This window comes from Eptatretus burgeri, chromosome 16 (genome assembly GCF_056783735.1).
Source record: "Eptatretus burgeri isolate ZD-2024b chromosome 16, Ebu_testis_v1, whole genome shotgun sequence".
NCBI lineage: Eukaryota > Metazoa > Chordata > Myxini > Myxiniformes > Myxinidae > Eptatretus > Eptatretus burgeri.
Window position 1 is genome coordinate 41,725,868 of NC_140976.1, and position 19,668 is coordinate 41,745,535.

The window sequence follows — 19,668 nt, forward strand, 5'->3', positions numbered from 1 at the left end:
ATATATATATATATATATATATATATATATATTTTTAAATATTCCAAGTAAATCTATTAAATTGGAACAAAAAATTGTTTTAAAGCCTTTTTTGTTCACGAAAAAAATAAGTGACCATTATATTCGTTATTGTTGTCTGTCTGTCTATCCTGAGCATAGCTCCGTGGGTTTTGATCCGATCCTGACAACATTTTGGTGGGAGGTTTATATCATGATCTCGTTGTGTTTTCCTGAAAATTGGCGTGGTGCGCCTAATTATGGGCGGAGCCACGCCCTAAAAACGTGTTTTTAGGGGGTAGCCAATTTCAATTTGCATCTTCTCCGAGGGGGTTTGTCACATCTGACTGGGGTTTTGGTATTTGGTTAGCCCAATGACACCTGCATAGCCCCACGGAGCTCGATTATTTATTTATTTATTTATTTATTTATTTATTTTTATTTTTCCCCCATTTTCGTCACAAGGTCACGAACTTGGAAAATTGCGATTTTGACATAAAAATCCATCTTTTCCTCGTATAGGGGGTTTGTCGCATCTGGCAGTGCTTTTGGTATTTGGTTAGCCCAATGGCACCTGCATTGCCCCACGGAGCTCGTTTTTTTATTTTTATTTTTTTTTCTTCTTCTTCATTTTCCTCCCAAGGTCAAGGTCACAAGGTCACCAACTTAGAAAATTTCGAATTTTGAGATAATAAAAAAATCATACGACCGCCAAAACTTTGAGAGCAAGGATGACAATATTTTTTATGCATAATCTTGAGGTCATTCCCCACCTAAAGTCTTCAAACCATTTTCCTCTATCTCGAACACCTTGCCCGTGGCGCCCCCTTCAAGTTTGTTTTTACGCTGATTTCATCAAAGTATGGATAATCCGAGGAGTGTGAAATGCCATATCGCCTATATGACGTTATATTGTTCCTGGAATGTTCCAGAGGAAGTTTTGCACCAAAGGTCATAATCCTTGACCTTTGACCTTTAAAGGTCACAAAGGTCGAATTTTCAAAGTTGTGGGAATCGAACCGGGTTTTCGACCTTCTTCGACAAACTAACTCCAATAAGCGACTGCACGTATCCTGTTTCCTTATTTTAATGTCCACAACATTGTTTTGGGACCTTTAAAAGTTATGCAAAGGTCAAATTTTTTTTTAAGTTGTTGAACGAAACCGGGTTTTCGACATTTTGAAGCTCATAACCTGTCACTCGTACCACATCATGTTGATCATTTTTATAGCTTGGTCAAACATTATCACATTGTCTCATCCTTGACTTCTGAAACAATCTACATCGTCAAATACCGCTCGTGAACCATCGTCGTCTTCAGACTTGTTCTGAGTTTAAAGAAGAAGAAGCAGAAAAAGCACTCATGGTTTCTTTTAAGAAATGTTTTGAACACAAAGTAGGAACCCTTGAGAACGACATGGAATGGGCACAGAAAATTCTCCCATACATAGTAATATTTATTGAAAAAGATATAAAAGTACATGGAGGGAGCACACAAACAACCACAGCCGATCGAAGTTGAGCCAGAACGAGTCACACCTTGAGACTCGTGCTTTCCATCGGTGTCATTTTAATTATTTTATGACAACAGAAACCTTTTAGAATGAAGCATAACGTAGAAACTCAGATCCTTTTCTTTTTAATACTAGTAGAGTACCCAGCCTTGCATTGGATAGAGTTTGCGCATTACTTGTTGGAAAAAAAAAAAGGATAGTCTGTGTTTTGCAAAAAGACTACAGATGTTTGTGTGGTGTGTGTCGAAAAATTTTGAGATTGTCTAAACGTCTAAAGGGTATGTACCAATTGTAGTTAGGGTCTAAGAGGTACAAAGGGTCGAGCCAACCTGGGGTGCACGCACCCCCTGGGGGTGTGAAACATGATGGCCGATTCATGAAGGAGTGCTAAAATCTATTTCTAAGTCTAACATTTGAAGACCTGACATTCATCATTGATTTCTTGATGAAGGGTGTGAGAAAATATATTCTGAGAATCAAAGGGGTGCGGGTACCAAAAAAAGCTGTAGAACCTTTGGTCGAGAGGGTCTGTACACGAAAGGATGTAAATGTCGATGGGCTCAAGACATCTAAAGTTTCTAAAAAGGTCCAGGTGGTGTATCGGTCTTAAGTTCGAAATGATCAAGTACCCAAGCAGTTTAAATAATGTCTTGACATGTTTAAAGGGTCTAAAGGGTGTAAGAGTATTACGGTCTTCAGGTCTCGGGGTCTAAAGGGTGTAAAGTGTCTTAAAGGTAAAGGGGGTCTATGGGTCTTAGGTCTAACAAGGTCTACAGAGGTGTTAATGGTCCATAGGGTCTTGGGGGGGAGGTCTTTTGGTTCTAAAGCGTCTAACAAGATCTTAAGGATCTAATGGGGTCTTAAACTGTCTTAAGGGTCGTAAGATGTCTTCTTTTTTTTTTCTATTGGCTCTGAAGGCATCTAAGTATGTGTATGTATATATATATATATATATATATATATATATATATATATATATATATATATATATATATATATATATATATACACAAGGTCTAAGTGGTGTCAAGGATGTAAATGCCTGCAGGTCTTCAACGGTCTAATGATTGTCAGCAGTAAAAAGTGTCTATAAAGGTTTATAAGATAGTTACGGATTCAGCGGTGGCGAGATTCGCACCTGACTCTTGACCCCAGTGTTAAGGATTCGGACGACTGATGTCAATCACCGCCGTCTCCGGGGTTATAACGCCGGCTGGCTCGGCACAATTCTCGGGTTACGCGCCTCGGATCACGATACCAATGTACATCTGTGCATTGCCAGCTGGGGAAATAGACCCCGGTTACAGACTGGTTTTGTCAGATACCGAGATAATTCTGCCAGTCTGTAACCATTTTGGTTTTATATCCAAATCGAGCAGATCGTTCCTCAGCGCGGCACGAACTAATTCAAAGCAGCAACTTCATATGAATCAGCCAGATTTATTGGGGACACATCAGGGAACACGACACAAGCATTTGAAGCATTCACGACAATGTTATAATTAATCTATAACCCGTTCTTCACTAGGGAGCTACGGGTTTCGAAGGGGACCCTAACGAGATAAATCTTAAACAACATGCAGACAAGACATGGACAGCATGCAGACAAGACATACAGTACTTGGTGATGTCTCATGGACGAGAGGAAAATGTCAAAGGCCTGATGTGGCTCGTGACAAGCAGATTTCAATAGATTTGAGCACCCAGCTCGAACACGCCGCGTGGCAAACTGGTGGCGTCGTCCATTTGTCGCAGCCCTCACGCACGCAGCCTCGGCGCGTTCAGACCCCACGTAAGGTCGATGGCCCAAGATGAAAGATCGGTGGTATGCTCCAGCTGGCTTTTCACAAGGTCCATCATACAAGTCCAGGCCTGGCCTGTTCACCAGGTCAGGCCAAATCGAGGTGTTAGGCTCCGCAGGCTGGGTCCGTGGCCGAGGAGGCATCGCCGGCCAAAACCACTCCTCCACATAGTCGATCGCCCGACTCCACGTGCAGGCGGCCTCTCCCACTGCCAAAATGGCAGACTCGACGCGCAGGCAGTTTCTCTTGCTGCCAAAATGGCAGACTCGGCACGCTCAGTTTCCCTCTCGAAGCAGATTGCCGACTAACCCTCAGGTTCAGTTCCTCCTACTGCCGATCACCCGGCTCGACACTCGTCGTTTCTCTGTTGCCTTCCCGGCGCTCGCTCGTCTCGAAGCCGCCTGCAGTTTTCACTCCTTTCTTTTGGGGCGCGCCACTTCTCATGACTCAGGCAGTTCCTCTTACTGCCGATCCGGCGCTTGCTTGCCTCAAAGCCGACTGGCTCCTCCCCTCAGCCTCACTTCCTTCTCTCGGCCACTCCCCCTCAGAGCGCTGGGCGGGGACTATTGTCCGGAGAGAGGAAGGAAGAAGAAGAACCTCTCGGTCCACCACCAATGTACGAACAGTGAACAGCCTCCCACACCTCCCGATACACATGCAACGTCCATCCACTGAACAACCCATCCAAACGCGCATCCAATGGGGAATCTGAGCTAATCCCACATTTAACAGCACACTAAGGGCTATCTCCACAACAATACGTTCCAATAGCACGTAATTAATAGATGTTGTTACGGTGCAAATGACGTTCAAACAGAACATAATTACGAGACTATTAACCGTAGGGTAATTGTAATCACATCACCCCCCCCCCTCCCACACACACACATACACATACACATATACACACACACACATGGACATAATTGCATTTTTACTGTGAGCATTTCTGACAACTCAACAAAAAGCCCCCTCTCAACTCTGTACCATCTTTGCCCTCACCCATCCCCCTCCCAACCCTCAAGTCCTCACCCATCTCCTCCCTGCACTTGAGCTTTCAAACCAAGCCTGGTGTTGGCTTCGTGGTTAGGGTGGCGGCTTGGGATCCTAGGATCCTTAGTTCAAGCCCCCTTGGCCGCTGAATTAATACACCAAGGGGTTCACTCAGCCTGTCAGCCTATCATCCTTCTGAGGTCGGCGAAATGAGTACCAGTGTGTACTGCTAGAGGGGCACTGCATCGGCAACAGTCCTGTTTCCAAGAAATGATAGCTCCCCCGGCAGCTAAGCTGCCATATGCAAGAAGATGAAGAAGAAGCTTTCAAACCCTCCCATGCCCCTTCCCAAGTTGTACCATCTTTACTCTCACCCTCTTCGCACTCACAAAAGCAAGTGGGCATTCCCATGTTAACACAGCAGAATATGTAACATTTTCTGCTCTCCTATCATTCTATCACCGACTTCACAGAAACCCATCGACACGGTCGCCTGTTCAACTCATAATTTGAAAAATATAGTTGGAAATAATAGCAAACCTGTATAATGTAAAAGCACTGCTTGAGAGCCAGGGTAAATTTTAAAGGGTTCCTAAATTGGCAGTCGTAGTATCGAAGTTGTGAGTGGAGTCAGGTGAACTGTTCAACCAATGGGTGGAACTCGCATGGACACACGCATGGCTCATTTTTAGGATGAAAGGAATGGAAATAAACTTTGCACTATCGAGTAACTAATTAACCACAATCATTTCCTGTGTGGGACATCGTTGTATTGCAATGCGAGCAATGTTCTGGCCAGCTGTACTCGTCAACATAGCTTAGATTGAGGTCATGCGTTCCCCATGTGATCGATTTACATACATCTGATTCAACATCTTCCATGGGTTTCAATCATGGAAAAGAAAAAAAAAAAAAACAATTCGCAAACTTATCCGAGTTCCGAGCCGGATCCGAACCGAGTTTTTGCTTCCGAGTCGCAGCATTAGTTTATCTCTTTCCAGCATATAACCGAACATTGACCGCCTCCGTTCCTCAAGACAGGAGCACTATTCCCGTTCGGGCCGTCAATTTCTCACTTGAGTGCTTACGGGAACATTTTAAAATAAATAATTTGACTGCTCTGTGGTCTTTAATGACATGTTTGAACAAGATAGTTTATAATCAATATATTAATACTGAAGGACCAATTTTGTGCTCCTCTTCGCGGTCGCGTCACGTTTTTCTCAGTACTATGACCTGGACTGAATGAGACTTCGTACCTGTAAGAGTGCATCGCACATCGTGGCAATAGTCAACTTTCAACTCTGAAGCAGAATAAACACTTTTTGTTGAGATGGGAGCGAGGAGTGAAGAGGCAGGGGCGGGGGATGAAGAGATGGGGGCAGGGAGTGAAGAGGCGGGGCAAGGTAAGCAAATTTTTGGGTGGGGGTAAGCAAATTGAGAGCGGGAAATGGGGCTGGGGTGAATTAGGCGGGGTTGAGGGGGTGGACGGGGGCGGGGGCCTGGGGGCAAGTGGGTCGGGGAGTGAAGAGGCGGGGCGGGGTAATTAAATTTTTGGGCGGGGGTAAGCAAATTGAAGGTGGGGGGAATGGGGCAGGGGCGGGGTATGAGTAGGCGGGGGCAAGCACGCCCTGTCCGGTCCATGTCCTTCGAATGTGGGTGAGCTGGTGAGGGTGGTTGAATGAACAGAATCCGTCTGTGACGGGGCTTCGGCTAGTCTCCTTTATAGGCTGAATGGTAAGGAGGATTTTTCTTTCTGAATAAAACTTCAAATTAAGTTGATGCACTAGTTTGTTATAATTTGCTCATCGAGGTGGAAAAAGGTGATAATTTACTTTTCCTACCAATGACAAGTGGATGATGAAAATCTATTACACATTGACGTGGTAAAAGTTGGTTCGGTGTGCTGTGAACATCGAGCAAATTTGAACATGTCGTAAGATTTAAATAAACTTTAAGAAGCATCGCATTCGACTATCCTGCCAGCCCTGTGCTCATGAAACAGCTCAGCTCAAGGGTAAACCCTGCTTGGGTAATGGAAGAAAATGGCCTGTATATGTTTTTTTCTTGAGAGATACCTTAGGGTCTTCAATGGCCACAATACAAATGTTATTATAATTTCATGACAAAAAAATTTTCAGCGCACAGACTTTTTGGAGACAGTGTACAACTAGAAGGGCACTCGGTAGAGTGCATACCTCCACCAAAACAATGCCTTTTCTTCAAGAGCATATCAGGCCTATTACATTTTTGAAATGTCATGTGATGTATAATTTTTGGCCCTATCTCTCAATGGTGAAGAATCATTTTACAAATTAAATAATTCTCGTATTCAGATCTGGATTCGGATCTTCACCAAAATCGAAATAATCACACACACACACACACACACACACACACACACACACACACACACACACACACACACACACACACACACACACACACACACACACACACACACACACACACACACACACACACACACACACACACACACACACACACACACACACACACACACACACCACCAATTTTTGTCCAAATCCATCCACAACTTTTTGAGATCTTTGCATATGGGCTGTTCCACAGTAATATGCTACATTTAAGGGTCTTATCTTCAGGAGCTATCATAGAATACCACTAACATGTTTTGAGGTGTATATAAATGGAGATATTGTTGCGAATTCGTGCCCGCTGTCATGCGATCGGCCACGTAGCTCGAATCACGGCACGTCGCCCACCGGATGGACAATTCAGTCGTGACCCTCTCGGACAACGCCGGGAGCTAGTTATGGGTGGGTCTTTCGACCTCACCACAATCATGCCAATCGGCCACCCGCATAGGATAGGGTTGTTCACCAAACTCGACCTACCTAAGTACCGACGCGGATGGTTAATCGGGCGATCGTACCTCGCCGCAGGTCGACTTCGGACACGAACCGCTTAAGCGGTTCATTCTGTACTGCAGAGATAACAGAGCGGAGTTATCGTCGACCTCGACGGTTCAGATTAGTTACCGGGTACTTACACCCACTACCAATCTCTTACGCGATGCAGGATGGAGAGTCAATAAAAAGATTGTAGACGAAGCAGAGCGGGAACCGTTCAACAAGCAAGCATTTTATTGCGCGACACACGGAAGCATGTATTTACAACAAAAGAATAATGCAACAAAAGCAAATGCAGAGATAAGACCGACACATGGCAACACTTAAAGCAATACTACTTGAGCAAGACTGGCGCCACCCACAGGCATTTACACAAAACCCCAAAGAAAAAGAAAAGAAGTCGCAACTTCCCTTTTCGTAGCTGGTGAGTCCCTCTCCCACAACCGTCAGTGTGGTCGCGCCTGGCCTCGACCTCTCTCGCGGTCGGCGAACTCTCTCCGGCACTCCTCGTCCGGACGCGCAGGTCCACCTCACAACTGGCGCTGCCGAGTTTCCCGTCCGTGCCTCCGTTGACAGGCCGCTCGCCAAGCCGCGAGCGCAGGACCTCTTCCCCCGACAAGACAAGCAGCGCTAAGAAGCGTCCAGCCCAGGAGCTCAAACAACCCGAATAACACAGGAACTCTCGAAGACAAGCACAGGAAGCCTTGAAGACTCTACTCAAGGTCTGTGCTGTCCGCCTTTTGTAGCGCGGGCTCCGCCCTTCGCTCCGCCCCGTTTTCGGCCCCTCCTCCCTTCGAGCTTCTTGGAGAAGCCTCTCCAAGGGGGATGTGCCCTCTCGCCCTCCCTCCACCCCGCCCCGTGTGGGGGCTGGGGGAGTCAGTTTTTGGCTCAGGGCTAGAGAATTATTCCCCCAAAAAGAGGCCCCCACCTTTTCTCACCTTTGACCCCCTGGTTCGGATTGCATTTCCACCACACCGAGCATGGAGAATTTAGACGGGAGAAACAGGCGGTAAAACCCCCCGAGCATCGTTGGTGGTTTTTGTTTTTTCGAGGAGATCGTAACCGCACGGGGCTTATTGAATGGCGAGTGGCGAAGATGTGGTAACATAGGTGGTGTGGTTGGCGCTGTGGTGGGAATGGCGTGGTTGTTGAGATGCTGTTTGTTTGAAATAAAAGATAGAACAGAAAAATGGCTAACTCAAAGCGTCGCAGCCCGGATGGATCACATAAATTCCCTCTATACAACGGGTTTGGGCGAGCTACACATGGACCTATCGAGATATCTCACCTTTGGGCCCTTTATGGTGTAATGCGAATTTCCACAACCGTAACACTATATACTATTTATAGCAAAACCTCTATTGTCCTAAAATTAAAGCGTGCAGATAAAATTTTATTCACTGTGATGGGAATAAATCTGTCTTAAGTGTATTAAAAACTAAATAGATTTACCAAGAGTTTTATATGAACACATACGTTTTGATTGAGACTGGTTTAGATTATATGTGTAAAAAGACTTTACTTATGATATCCCACACCCTGAATTTGCCAAAAATGTACTTTAATGTGAATGCTTGGGGGTTGAAAACAGAGTAACAATCGTTATTCTATCGGTCAATTCGTCATGAAAGAAACAAAATGCTCAAGCTGCACAATCTTAAAAAATATGGTCTTGTTATTTTTGTGATAACATAACTTAACCTAAATGACAAATGTGTAACAAAGGATAACATTAGTGATAAGTCCATATTGCTGAAAAGCTGTACAAAAATCTGGCTTTCCGATTGCGGACCAAAGTCACGTTTGTTACAGAAGGCTTTGAGCCATTTCTGTTAATGACGACTGAACACCCCATCAATAAATTGTGCTGGGTTAGATTATCTTCTTACTGTTGGATTCCAGTAGTGGAGGGGTCAGTCTTTTATTTCCCCTCGTTTGCAAGATAAACTGGACACACTTAATGTGGATTATGTATGTAACACAATGGTTACCCATTACTGTGGAAAGGCTCATATTGATGTTGTTGTACAACCATTTGACTTGAGATTGGATGAGTGGGATGCAGTTGTGCAGTCTTGCATTATGTGGTCTGAAAGGATGTAAATTGATTTGCACTGGCAGAATTGCACAGTCCTCTGGAATGTGATGTCTCTCACCTTGTTGTTCAGGACAAGTGCATGGACAAACCAAGCTCCAAGCTGGACGGCCGTACAGAGACGTGCCTGGTGAACTGTGTGGAACGTTTCATTGACACGAGCCAGTATCTGCTCGGACGTTTTGAGAAGATCAGCCTCGGCCGTCTTGGTGGATCAGAGCGTCTCGGAGATTGAGATAGCTTCCAAAAATACTCTAATCTTGTTTTTGTTAACCGTCGTATACATTATGATATTTTTGGACAAAATGTGATCAAATGGAGGAAGAGGACAAATATTGAACAAATGCCTATTGTGTTTGCAGAAGATGTTGATGTCTTCTTTGAACCATTTTTCAGTAATTTACCTGGAAGCGCAAAGGTTGATTAAAATTTTTTGTGAGGTGGTTGGGAATATTGAAATGACGTGGGAGTGGGGAAGGACAGGTGGTTTGGAATATTGAAATGTTGCAAAGATGAGCCTTTGATGTGTGAAAGAAATTATCATGGACTTGCTTCTCCCTTATTACAACCAACGTTGTAATTTATTCGTTTGTACGATACTGCAAGTTCTCATGTACAATTTATTTATAATAATTATTTTTTTTTTAATTTCATTTTTTTTTTTTTTGCACGAGTTCCATCCATCATGAATCGTTGTATGTTTTCATGCAACTTAACTGAGCGCTTCGTTTTGGGTGCTGGAGGTAATGAAGTGCCTGCACCATAACTATTCGGCCCGTAGCCTTTATGATGACCATTACGTAATGAGAGCGATATTGAACAAAGCCTTTTTTATTTTTTCATAAACTTTGATCAATACCGTCATGAAATTGCAATCCTCTGCACCCTGTTATCTATTTTTCCTCCAAGGTTTGTAACATCTGGAATTTAGGAAAAGCTACTCTTAACCCGACTGTCAAAATCATCCATGTAAATTATACATAACTGGAAAGGCACTCGGTAGAGCACATACCTCTGCCAAGCTCAACAGTTTACGTTTTGTAGGCTACTGGCTTTAGATGAGGTATTTCTGAGAAATGTGCATCTCAGAAGCATTTTTTAGTAAAAGTTGGGAACATGACTTTTTAACATAATTAAGGTATGCTGAATTCGACTAGCCCTGTTCCCAAGCTGAATTTTGAGTTTTTGACCATCTAATTAGCATGAACGAAATGGCTGCCAAATTGACAATTTTGGGCACTTTCTTGGGACAGGCACTACTATACCATTTAAATAAATGCACATTGTTCACATGTACGCATTATTAGAAATGTCCCTTTCAAGAGCAATAGGTCAAAGCTGCAGGCTAATAAAATTCGTAAGATGCCAAAAATCTATTATTATGATAATTAGCTACCGCCATTACCAAAAAAATCTATTTTCTGCTGTAACTTTGTAACTATGCATGCAAACCTGACGAATGAGATGTCTAGCCCTACATTTTGAGGGTCAAGAAAAATGATTAAGACATATTTGTAGCATTTTAATTAATGTTTACATGGTTACCGATGTTTATTAATAAGATGTAGAAGTTAAAGTTGCTAGTCTGTAATCATAAAAACTAAAAGTTCTTTCATGCTGCAACGTGAACAAATTTCAGTATGCATAAACAGTTTTCAGGAATGCCTAACATCTTTTAGGCAAATCACATTGTATTCATGCAAGGGGTTTGATCATCAATCTGTTGCTGGCATGCACACATTGATGTGCATCGTAATCCTGAATTCAGGCATGTGCAGCGTCGAGTCTTGCATTGTTTCCGACATGCACAGGCTACCATCTCGAGGCAACTGTCTGGAATGGGACTCGATGCCAACAGTATGGGTTGCAGTCCTGATTCCCCACGTCTCCATCCCATTTCAGAGGGTGCATGGAGCTCAGGTGTGGGGCAGTGGGAATTTCTCCATATCATTGCTTGATGGTGTACTCTCATCAAATGGAAACGGAGCGCATCACTTGTTGGGGCCATGGCTTCTGGTTTCCCGTCTTGGAGAACAATAAATGCCGCGCTGCATCAACAGTCTGTTGTGTGCACATTGTATATTCTGCAGACAAAGGTTTCTGAAGATTTGATGGTTTCCTCTGAGAGTTCACCAATGCCCAAGTTCTTCAGCAATTCATGGTGCTCTTTGAAGACCTTCCATGATGATCGTTTGGTGTGATTCACGATGTAGGAGGTGGTGTCACACCCAGTCAATGCGTGATATGCAAGCAAGGATGCTGCTGAGCCTCTTGGTAGTTTTTTGAAAACTGCATCAATGGGTATATACCGCCGTTTCTTAGATGTGCCCAACATCATCCAGAGATGCTCGCATTGCATACGTCAAAAGTGGGATACCAGAAGCAGGAGAACCTCAGTGTCCCTGGAAGACACAACAACTGTATTAAACTGGCTGTGGACGGCATGCAGCACCAATGTTGTGTCCGCTTCTTCATGTGTGGATTTCAGAGGTGTCAAATCAGTTGTACCTTTTGATGACTTGACCTTGAGTTCCTCTCTAAATCCCCCGGCAACTACAGTTTCTTTATCCTTAGGCACCTGCGAACACAGTTCCTCAGACAAGAAATGTGTTAGATCTACTTTATCATCAGCTAGTGATTAGTGAGAGTGAGAATTTTAAGAGAAGCATCAGTTGTTTGGCCTCGTTGCCATGCTGCCATTTGAGTTGCATGGAAGGTATTCTTTCCATCAAGTGTTTCATCAAGGATGTCAATGTTATCACAGGTGTAGTGGATGAATTTATTTGCCTCGATGTTTGGTGGAATGATGGCACCAGTTGCTTTGTCCAATGATTTGAGAGTGCTCTCAGCCAAGGAAGTGTCTACTTGCAACACCTGTTCGTAACTCAGGCAATGCCCTGCCTTGTTGAACAATCGTACTAGGTCTTCTGACCGTGTAGCTTGATGAAGAGTACTTGCAAGACCAACATGTTTTGGAGTCCATTTTTTTGCCACCACTGACACAGGAGACAAGATCTTGTGCCACATTCAGAACTCTGCTCCGGACATGCTCTTCATTGTTCCCAGGGCTATGATCTTCAAGGGATGCCTGGCCACCGAAGATCAGTCTCAGTATCATATATAAACTCTTGGGAATGCATGCTATAGCATCTTCTTCACTGACAGAGAGAACCATTTGTGTCCTGGAGTTTCCATCATGTCTCCACGGACTTTCATAGCTACATGAACAAGAGAAAGGAAAATGTCATCCTGGGGCTCATACTTAGGAAAGACTAACTTTTCCTCACTCTCCTCTGTGTCTGCTTTCATCTGCAAAACTGCTGTTGGCTGGTACTTAGTGGGAATCAATACGGTTTTTCGTTCTGATATACAACTGTCAAAAGGTTGAAAGAAATTGAAAATGTTCCTCTTCTGCTTTGATGGGATGGCTGAATCATGCTTGAAGATTCCTCAGCTAGCTCCTTATACCTTTCCCATACATCATCCAGAAGAATCACATGTCCTTTGTCAGCTGATTTATGGAGCTCTTGGCAAAGTCATATCATAGCAAGGTCTGTATTTGCTGACTCCTGCTTTGTTTTGGAGGTAGACCTGTTAAATGCGTGAAGACAAGGCAGATGATATTTGGCTTCAGCTGCAATTAGGTCAATCACTCCTGCCAGTCGAAGGCCAACTTTATAGTCAAGATGTGAGGCTTGAATTATTTGATCACTCATTTGCTTAGTCGTGACGGAGATCAGTCGTGCCTTCTTATTTGCAGTTTGACAGAAAATGCAAAGGCTCCAGTTGACTGATTGCACACCTTTTCGCAATGAATGCCTGTTACCACCTGGAACACCTGAACCGCAACCTGCTCCCTCTGTTGAATACTCTGAGTCCTCTGAAGACATTCTATTTTACTCTTGTCCATGAAGTGGACATAGCACATTCTGTGCCACACGAGATACGGCTGTGGCAGAATCTAATGCATTCTCAAGACGATCAATTAAGTCTATATTTTTGGAGTCCCTCAGCTTCTTTCTGCTACAGGCTGCATTCCTGAGTGTTGTCAGTCCATGTTCAGTTGCTTCACTCAGGTTTTTTTCTGGCTTTATGCGTTTGGCAGAAAATGCACAGGCTGTAGTCTACAGGTGACGGCCTCTTCAAGCTAATCACGGGATTCATTGTTGCCTGCAAACAAGAATGAATCATTCGTATTGGCCTACACAAGCCCTTACCAACTTAACAGTTAACTTAACAACTTAACAGTTGTTCACAAGTAAAATAGATTAGAATTGTGCTGGTATCGTAGTGCCTGTCCTAAGAAAGTGCCAAAAATTGTCAATTTGGCAGCCATTTTGTTTATGCTAATTAGATGGTCAAAAACTCAAAATTCAGCTTTGGAACAGGGCTAGTCGAATTCAGCATACCTTAATTATGTTAAAAAGTCATGTTCACAACTTTTACTAAAAAATGCTTCTCGAGCCTTATTGGTTCACGAAAAATATAAGTGACCACTATATTCGTTATTGTTGTCTGTCTGTCTGTCCCGAGCATAGCTCCGTGGGTTTTGATCCAATCCTGATGAAATTTTGGTGGGAGGTTTATATCATGATCTCGTGTTTTCATGAAAATGGGCGTGGTCCGCCCAAAAAACGTGTTTTTAGGGGGTAGCCGATTTCAATTTGCATCTTCTCCGAGGGGTTTTGTCGAATCTGGCAGGGGTTTCGGTATTTGGTTAGCCCAATGGCATCTGCATAGCCCCACGGAGCTCGATTTTTATTTTTTTTTTTCATTTTCGTGTCAAGGTCACAAGGTCATGAACTTAGAAAATTTCAAATTTTGACATAAAAATCCGATGACCGCCCAAACTTTGAGAGCTTGGATGACAATATTTTTTATGCATAATCTTGAGGTCATTCCTCACCTAAAGTCTTGAAACCATTTTTCTCTATCTTGAACACCTTTCCCGTGGCGCCCCCTACAAGTTTGATTTACGCTGATTTCATCAAAGTATGGATAATCCGAGGAGTGTGAAATGCCATATAGCCTATATGATGTTCCTGGAATGTTCCAGAGGAAGTTTTGCACCAAAGGTTATAATCCTTGACCTTTGACCTTTAAAGTTCACAAAGGTAAAATTTTCAAAGTTGTGGAAATCGAACCGGGTTTTCGACCTTCTTCGATGAACTAACTCCATGAAGCTTTAGCACGTATCCTGTTTCCTTATTTTAATGTCGGTTTAGGACCTTTAAAAGTTATGCAAAGGTCAAATTTTTAAAGTTGTTGAACGAAACCGGGTTTTCGACATTTTGCAGCTAATAACCTGTCACCTGTACCACATCATGTTGATCATTTTTATAACTTGGTCAAACATTATCACATTGTCTCATCCTTGACTTCAGAAACAATCTACATCGTCAAATACCGCTCGTGAACCATCGTCGTCTTCAGACTTGTACAGGGCCCTTTTCGAGAAATAATCCGAGTCGACTTTGCATCTGGACCTTACCACTGTATGTTACAACAATTTGCAATCACATGCAGCCTTTGTTTCACTGCACATGTTTGGTCCGACAGGTCTGTTGCCATATTCAAAATTCAGTCAAGTAGAGATGGGTGTTGCCAAATTTTTGACCTTCAAGTATAGTGCTGCAATACTGATGCTTGTACTTCAATATGTACCACAATAGATTGCAATCAAGAATTTTGACTGAAAAAGTTTTGTTTGAACTTCTAGCATCATCTTTTTCCAGTAATTTCATGTGTGAACTGGAACAGCACTTGGTAGATCACATACCTCCGCCGGACTGAACATTTTACGTTTTGTATCCCACTGATCGGCCGGATGTGCATCATGACATAAACCAAAATCTGAATGCCTTGTTCTTGTCACCTACCCAACTCATCCACCAGGGTCGTGTGAATCCTCCCCAACTTTTTGAAATATCGTGCTATGCAGTACGTATCATTTTTGGCCCTTTAACTCAAAGGTGAAGAATCATTAAAAAAATTCTCTTCTCCGGATCAAACGCGGGATCTTCACCAAAACCGAATCAATTTGTCCTTGTCACACCCCCCAACCTGTCCACCAAGTTTTGTCCAAATTTGTCCACAACTTTTTGAGATGTGCTATATATATATATATATATATATATATATATATATATATATATATATATATATATATATATATATATATATATATATATATATATATATATATATATATATATATATATATATATATATATCGTTTTTGGCTCTTTCATGTGAGTACCATCCTGAGATTCCCTGCCTCTTGCATGGAAACATATTAAATCCATCATGTTTTATTGCAATCCAGCATATACTTTATTTGGCACACAATCCACAGACAAAATCCACCCAAAGGATGGGTAAACTGCTAATCTATCTATAGTCGTCGTCCAACTCAACTTAATGCCGTGGAAATAAAGACCTTCAAGATCATTGGAATCTCCTGTGATGAAGCTTAGTATATCTTATATCTTTCACATTCCAGACAGGTTGGTGGTATGTTTTTTTACCACATCTTTTCTGGTCTTTCACCCTCTGCTTTTTCAATGCTTTGTACCCCCTCCCCACAGGTTTCTGCAGGGTGCATGTGGTCCATCATCAACCTCCTCTTGGTAAAACTACCAAAATCCAGTCACTGCTCACCTGAGTCACCTCCACTCAACTCATTCATTCCTCTTTTCTTTCCCCACCCGTGGAATCAACTTCCACGTTCTCTTCAATCTCGTTCTTTCCTCTAGGTCTTCAAGACAGCTGTTCACCATCATCTCAGATCATCCCCAATCCAAAGTGTGATCTTTCCTATCCCATTAACCTCCCAAACCCACCCCTTTCCAAGCTTCCAGTTTTTCCTTCCTGAGAGTTTTCTTCTGTATCCATCTTGTCCACGCCGTGTGTATCCTCCCCCCATACCTGTCTTTCATTCCCACATCCCTTGTTTGTCTGTCTCCCTCTATGAGCCTAATTTTTTTTTCCCTCATCTCTGCTGTTGATGTCTTCCCTCCCACTTTCTTTTTGCTATTCTTCAAGAACAGCACCCAAACTCTCCCCCCCCCCCAATCGGAATCCAAATCCCACCACTTTCTTGAAGCAAATGTTCCAACAGATTTATTATAGCGCGGCAACATCGTGCTGTTGTATTATTGTTATTATTTTAAATATCCTTCAAGGATTTACTCAAAGCCGGGCTGAAATGCTTTGGGCATGAAGAATGGCGGTATCAGGTGCTGGTGGTATCTAACCGTAAGAAATACGTTTATTGAAAGGAAATGCCACAAGACAACATAAACGGAGAATCCCGAGACGGATCCATTATTGTGAAATGAGTGAACAGTTGCAGTTTTCACCATGCTGAATGTATTGACAGAGTGCTTATGCTTATGCCATATATTTCACATAACTGATTGCTTCCAGTACAATTCAGCTTTTATGTGCCACACTGTTGTGGACTTTAATTCTTGCATATTGAGCTTCAGACATTGTCGTAAACATTTTCTACCCACTTCCCTCAATCTCTGTAACTTGCAGGAAAAAAAAACCAACCTTCAAAGCTCTGCTGGCACAGCCTTTCCATTTCTTACCAACCATAAATTTCAAGTTAATCGGAAAATTGATGATTTTATGTAATCTTGAGCTTTAACCTTTTGACCTCAAACAATATGCTTCGAGGTTTTGATTGGTGAACCAATGAATTGACCCAATTTGCAATATCTGTTCAACATAGCAGCATATCCACCATTTGTGTGGCTAGAGAAAGCACACTACTTGCTGAAAAAAAATTGTAGTCTTTATATTGCAAGAAGATTATGTTTGTGTGTGCTGGCTTAAGGGGTCTAAACTGGTTTAAGGCAGTGGTTCTTAATCTCTTTTGAGGCCCACACCCCTTTGGTTCTCAGAATATTTTCTCGCACCCCTTGTATTGTCAAAATCAATAACAGGACAGGTCGTATAAGGTCTTGGGATACAATGTCTTTGGGCTCTGAAGTCTAAGGTCTGGATATCCAAATGGTCTAAGAGGGTCAAAATGGGTCTAAAAGTTCTAAAGGGCAATTCCATACAACAGTGGTCATGAACCATTAAAAAAAAAACCCAAAATCTCCATGTTGGTGAGAATTAATGGATGTAATTGAAGTTGTTCAAAATCTTGTGATCCCGCACACGTGGTTTGGTGCTGGAATGTGTCGATAAAAAGAGCATGGATGCCATCGACAACACTCACCTCGCGTCGGATCTTGCCGCCCAGGGTCGGTTTACCATATCTTTTTTTTTTACCATGAGATGAATGAAGCAGGTGGGGAACCATGACGATGGGGCGGTTATTTAATTGGCCGAGCGAACCAACTCCACGGGCCGCATTCGATGTGCTATCGCGACAGTTCTGTATTCGTCCCAGGAGCGTTTTTGTACCTCGTCAATCCAAGTGTATCATTGTGGGAATGTAGCTGCAACTATTCTCTCACTTCAATTGGCTTGTTTCCCAAGCACAGAGTCCGAATAGCTCACGTATCGCATGCCATGTACATGAGAAATACACAATAAAACGAATCGATAATAATCATTTTGAATGGCACTCTGTGCCTGTTTCCATGCCATGTCAGTTTTATTAAGGCCATTCGCATGAATGTAGGTGTGATGTTGCAATCCCCCAAATTATTTTATCTTGGGATAGAGAGGCAGAAAAGCTCGTGGAAGACCTGAAAGTACAAGCACATGGATAAGAAACAGGCATTGGCAGTGCACAGGTTATGAACGAAGCAGCAGCAAGTCAACATGCAAACTCTCGTTGGGACAACGAACAGTTTTTAGAGGAGATTCATCAACAGAAGTGTAAAAAGGATTGAAACCATACTTCGACGGTACCTTTGTAATGATAACCATCACTTTAAGATCAACTTCCTGTGGCCGACTTGCACAGTTGAAAATGCCCAACGCCATTGACTGTCAATGACTTCATGAATTATCATTTGAGAAGATTTGACCAGAATGACCAGAAATTAATTTGTCTGAGGCCGTGCAAAGCATTGGTGGACATTATGGATCCAATGGTGTCTTTCACTTGCCTGGTGTTGGCTTAATGGTTAGGGTGGTGGGCTTGGGATCCTGGGGTCCAGAGTTTAAATCCTGTTCAGCTGTTGAATTAATACTAGGTGGGGTTAACTCGGCCTGTCGGAGTGGCGACCTGTCCAGGATTGTGCCCAATAGCCAAGGAGACTGCTTAAGCAGCACCAACGCTCTGCACAGAGTATGGTCCCAATGGATGGTGTCTTTCATGAAGAGTAGGAAAGCTATCGCTGGCACCATGGACAAATTACACATTCCTGCTCTAACCTACAGAGGGCACTGCATCAGCGGCACACCCACACCCTCAGCCAATGATGCCACCCTCAGCTTTGTGCTGTGTATGAAAGAAGATCTGCCACCATACATTGTCACAATTGGTCTAAAAGCAAACTAATTCGTTCATGAGCAGTAATGATGATTTTGAATATGATGCCAAAAGCAGCAATGGCTACCATAACGTTACCCATCTTTCCTGTTCATGTGGCCTCATCAGCAACTAATGAAAGATGTATCTTCACATGTGTATGAGACATATATTAATGTGTTGATATATAATTTGGTTCTGTGGCTTTGTCCTACCTACCACCACCCCCTGCAGGGTGAACTGGATACTTGGTGTCAAGTAGGTGGGATAGGAACACGTATGCGGATGGTGCCTCATACCAGCTCACCTAATGGGCCTATGGGGGCACCATCAACATACGTGTTTATACTTCACCTACTTCAGTGAGCAGACATATTTTCTTCGGTTCACATCCATTATACATTCCTTTATCGTGATGATGTCTGACACCCTGAAGCTGCCCGGAGCTTCTGTTTGGTAGCCCTCACCGGAGTATCTCCCAAGCTGGGGATCCATCTGCCATTTGTTTGACATCGAGGAAAACAGTCACTAACACCGCACCAAATTTGACGAGGTATCAGGTGTAATTTGTGCCATTCCTCTTTTAGAGGGAGTACGCTTCAGTGGTTGATTTGTGTTCTGTGGAATCTGGTTCACAGGCACCATTCCAAGATGTCCCAGATTGGCTCGATTGGTTTTAAGTTGGGTGCTCCAGAACAGCCACGACAGATTTTCAATGGTCTTGTCCCCGAACCAGTCGCTTAACAGGTTGCTGCAGTTTAACGAGGTGTGACGTCATGCTGGTAGACTTAAGGCCTCTGTGTAGTGTTTAAGTGTTTTTATCAAAGTTGAAAGAGCACTTTTCTCTTTAAATGTTGCAAGAATTCAGCGGTATAAAGTTGCAATGCATGTGCTAAATGTGTGTATGTTCTGTCCCAATAATTTTGGTTATACCTAT

At 43.0% G+C, this 19,668-nt stretch overlaps 1 protein-coding gene and 1 long non-coding RNA gene across 2 annotated transcripts in view; one reads left to right on the top strand and one right to left on the bottom strand.

The window, feature by feature from the left end:
• TIMM8A (translocase of inner mitochondrial membrane 8A) overlaps window positions 1-15,154 on the top strand; it is a 22,047-nt gene extending 6,893 nt beyond the window's left edge. Inside the window, exon 2 of the mRNA XM_085858880.1 lies at window positions 9,366-15,154. Coding sequence (XP_085715006.1) covers window positions 9,366-9,527 — 162 coding nt within the window. The 3' untranslated portion in view covers window positions 9,528-15,154. The remainder of the gene's footprint in view (window positions 1-9,365) is intronic.
• LOC147010945 (uncharacterized) overlaps window positions 1-19,668 on the bottom strand; it is a 49,010-nt gene that overhangs the window by 12,750 nt on the left and 16,592 nt on the right. The window lies entirely within an intron of this gene.